The sequence below is a fragment of the Vidua chalybeata genome, chromosome 2 (assembly GCF_026979565.1).
Source record: "Vidua chalybeata isolate OUT-0048 chromosome 2, bVidCha1 merged haplotype, whole genome shotgun sequence".
NCBI lineage: Eukaryota > Metazoa > Chordata > Aves > Passeriformes > Viduidae > Vidua > Vidua chalybeata.
The window spans coordinates 58,118,594-58,122,710 of record NC_071531.1 but is presented as its reverse complement, the minus strand read 5'-3'; the positions used below and the strand labels follow the sequence as shown (position 1 = coordinate 58,122,710).

Below are 4,117 nucleotides of genomic sequence, written 5' to 3'. Positions count from 1 at the left end.
AAATTCTACAATTGCTCAGAACATCAGAAGGAAATTATGCTATATATTGTTTACAGAAATCAAATCCAACAAAAAATAGCATGAATTTTGGAAACACACTTTGAAAATTGTTTATCACTACTGAAGAGCCCATTTTTTGTCAACTTTTACAGTAATAAGGAATAAAAAAAAGAAAGGTTTTCCAAAGAAAAACTTGAGCTTTCATACCAAGGCTTAAAGATTTCAGTATTTCTGTTTAATTTTTTCTTTTATGAAATGCCAGGATATCTAAATCTCCTTTTCCTATTCCAAGTTAAATCCGTATCTAATTGTGTAAGGATGTTTTCTAAAAAAGATAAATTTTGAACATAAAGTTCAGCTTGCTGGACTTCAGGCCAAGTGAAACAATAAAGAACTCAAAATCCTCAAGTTCCAGAGTCTTATGGGGAAATATGAAGAAACGTTAATAACTGCTGGCAGAGTCATTTGCTCTTTACCATAGTAAAATCTTTTAAGTAGTGGCTCTTCTAAAGTATGTATTTGTACAATGTTTACACAATAGATCCTTTTCATTATTGATGTTCGAATAAATTTTTGTAATACAATAAACAAACAAATAATAACAAATGAGGAATGTGCAGGGAGAAAAACGAATATAAAGACTTGTGAAGTTATTTTTTAATCATATGATAATATAAAATTGCTTTTTGAACAATGCCATAATATTCAGGAAATGTGCAAATGTCACTTAAAGCTGATGGGATTCTCAAGGCTGAATTATATGCAAGTATTCTGTTTGCTCTGGGAGAATCTATCAAAGACTCTGCAAGAATATTTAGACTTGCAAGGTGAAAAATGATAGTATTCTGTGCAAATGAGCTTGCAGTCCTTAAATTTGGTTTTAACAGTTAAATATAATTGAACTCTATTTTCTGTATTTTAGTTGCACTGCTGATGATCGTCAATGGCCACTTCTGGCATAGATTAGGTTTCCTGTAAAAGATGAGCATCTGAAATTAAGTCAGCAAAATCAAATGCTGTAATTTAGTTTTATCTCATTATTAAATATATAACAAGGATTATATTGCATGCTATTATTGCTTTATGTCATGTTATAGAACATTATGTTCCATCAGTGCATGGGTAATCTCCATCAAGAAAACACATAGTAGTGGTAATGTACAGCTGGGCAAATAACTAGCTTTGGGAATTTCTTGAAGGCCAAAACTGTATGAAGAAATTTTTTGACAGCTGGAAGTATACAGCAGAAATGTTCAAGTATGTATAACAGCAAAAATTTGTCCTAATTTTTCACTGACTCACACCTTGGATTTGTTTTTATGCTATAAAAACTATTCTTTGGATGCCTGGAATGCAAAACTAATGAAAAGTTTTATCTGATTCCTCAGGTCTTTCTCTTACACTTTTTGAAATGTCCTCTTACCAACAGCAGGATAATACTAAATCGCTGATGGAAACCACATATACTCTTAAAAAAAAAAATTAAAAAAATAAAAAAAAAAATAAAGGAAAAGGGAAATTTAAGGTAAAATGAATAAAAATAAAGATGAATTTGAATTTGAGAGATGCAAAACTGAGACACTGAATCCTGCAAAATAAGTGCAGTCAAAGGATGATGACTGACAAGGAAATATTTGACATGTAATATATAGCGTGTTATAAATTGTGTTTGTATATAAGGATAGCAAGCTAGATATTACTTTGATAAGAGTTGTCCCTGTTAGAAATCAAACAATGCATCTTTCACCTGAAAAAATACAAACAATTCCATTGTCACTAAGCCTGTGAATAATTACACAGCTTTACATTCAAGTTTTAGGTTTGTAGAGATTAAACTCTCATTTGATGAGGACAACTTAACCTCAACATTTTATAGAGTTGGGTTTTTTTTCTCACTGGAGATATTCAAAATTAATATAAAGAAAACAAATTGCATCTATTAATAAGCTACCAGTCCTCAGATCTCTCAGAAGTGTGAATAATAGCTAGGAATAACAACTGCTGTAGACACCAGTCCCTGGGACAGAGAGTCAGCGTTTAACTGAGCTTATATGGGATCTATTGTTTTAACCTTTCTCATGTTTATGCTTAAACAAAAGTTTGAAGAATTATTGGACAAGACTTGACACAGAAAGGCAAGGGTTAAAGAAATGCCCAGGCATACGTCAAATGGCATTGTTTGGGCATGCATATTTTACCCTCTGTCCTGGTTCAGGGCAAGTCTGGGGAAAGAATTCCCCTCCCCCCCCCACAAAAGGGTTCCTTTAGGAAAGCAGAGTCAATTGGCCCCTCCCCCCAGCCAGTTCGGGAGAAAATACCTCTGGAGGGAAAAAGTGGAAAAAAACTGTTTATTACACAAGAGAACTTAGACAATATTAAACAATAAGACTTCTTGCCACTCCAAGGGAGACAAATTCAGAGCAAATCCCCCCGGGCTGCAGCTCAGCTCACTCAGTCTCTGACCAGTCCTTCCAACGCTGGCAATGCCGCGGCCCAGGCCCGGCCCGCTGGGCCACAGGTGTGAGCTGCTGATGCTCTTCTGGTGTTCAGTCCAGAGCAGGTCCAGAGAAAGGGAAAAAACCACAGTCCAGGGAACTTCTCTGCCTCCGCTAGCTAAAACTAACTAGAAAAAAAACAAAGGAGAGCTCTGTCTCGCTGTCCGTCCGTCCGCAGACAACACCGACCCGGAGCAGGAATGTGGAGGAGGGAGTGAGTTTTTGAAAACAAACCCTGACCTTCTTCCCTCCTCCTTTCACTCTTGGAACAAGACTTCAACATAAACAGGGCAGACGATTGGGGATAAAGGCATCATACAGCCACCCTAGGACATTCCACCCCTTATCCCCATATCGTCAGCTTACTACTAAAACTAATATATATATTCAAACCCTATAAATAGATACATTATACATCTAATATACAACTATACACAGACAATGGCAGCAGTATTCAGCAAACAGTGATATTTATACATAGTTCTCACCCAACAATCAGATCTCCCTGAGGTACACATCGTGTTCTTCCATCTCTCTGCATTATCCACCATGTACAACCTGGTCCCTGAGCAAAGACAATCCCACGAATGGGTTTGTCTGTACATGAGGCAGAATTGATCCACACTGTTTTTCCTAACAAACCTCTAACATGCACTACTGGGACTTTGTCTCCATCTACTATATTCAAAAGCTGAGACTGGGCAGGGCCCCATCGACTGGTAGAGCCTCGGGTGTTAACTAACCAGGTGGCTTTTGCCAGATTCTGTTCCCAATTCTTGAGAGATCCCCCACCCAATGCTTTCAGTGTGGTTTTCAACAATCCATTGTACCTCTCTACTTTTCCTGCAGCTGGTGCATGGTAGGGAATATGGTACACCCACTCAATACCATGTTCCCTAGCCCAAGTGTTGATAAGGCTGTTCTTGAAATGAGTTCCATTGTCGGACTCAATCCTCTCAGGGGTACCATGCCTCCAAAGAATTTGCTTTTCAAGGCCTAGGATGGTGTTACGGGCCGTAGCATGAGGCACAGGATAGGTTTCCAACCATCCTGTGGTGGCTTCTACCATTGTGAGCACATAACGCTTGCCGTGGCGTGTCTGGGGCAGTGTGATGTAGTCAATCTGCCAGGCCTCCCCATACTTGTACTTGGACCACCGCCCACCATACCACAGGGGCTTTACCCGCTTGGCCTGTTTGATGGTAGCACATGTCTCACAGTCGTGGATTACCTGAGATATACTGTCCATGGTTAGATCCACCCCTCGGTCTCGTGCCCACTTAAAAGTGGCATCTCTACCCTGATGGCCTGAGGCATCATGGGCCCATCGTGCCAAGAACAATTCCCCTTTGTGTTGCCAATCCAAGTCTATCTTTGATACCCTTATCTTTGCAGCCCGATCTACTTGCTGGTTGTTTTGGTGTTCCTCATTGGCTCTGCTCTTGGGGACATGGGCATCTACATGACGAACTTTCACCGGTAGCTTCTCTACCCTGGTGGCAATGTTTTTCCACTCATCAGCAGCCCAAATTGGTTTTCCTCTACGCTGCCAATTAGCTTTCTTCCACCTCTCCAGCCACCCCCACAGAGCATTGGCTACCATCCATGAATCAGTGTAGAGG

At 39.6% G+C, this 4,117-nt stretch overlaps 1 protein-coding gene across 1 annotated transcript; it reads right to left on the bottom strand.

Annotated features, from left to right (window-relative positions):
* Positions 1-2,670: 2,670 nt before the first annotated feature.
* On the bottom strand, positions 2,671-3,868 carry LOC128783963 (uncharacterized protein K02A2.6-like). The gene is made up of 2 exons (XM_053935171.1): positions 3,326-3,868; positions 2,671-3,060 (listed from the first exon to the last, which is right to left on the bottom strand). Exons 1-2 carry the CDS (start codon positions 3,742-3,744, stop codon positions 3,036-3,038), a joined length of 444 nt encoding a protein of 147 aa, XP_053791146.1. The 5' UTR covers positions 3,745-3,868; the 3' UTR covers positions 2,671-3,035.
* Between the last annotated feature and the right edge of the window lie 249 nt (positions 3,869-4,117).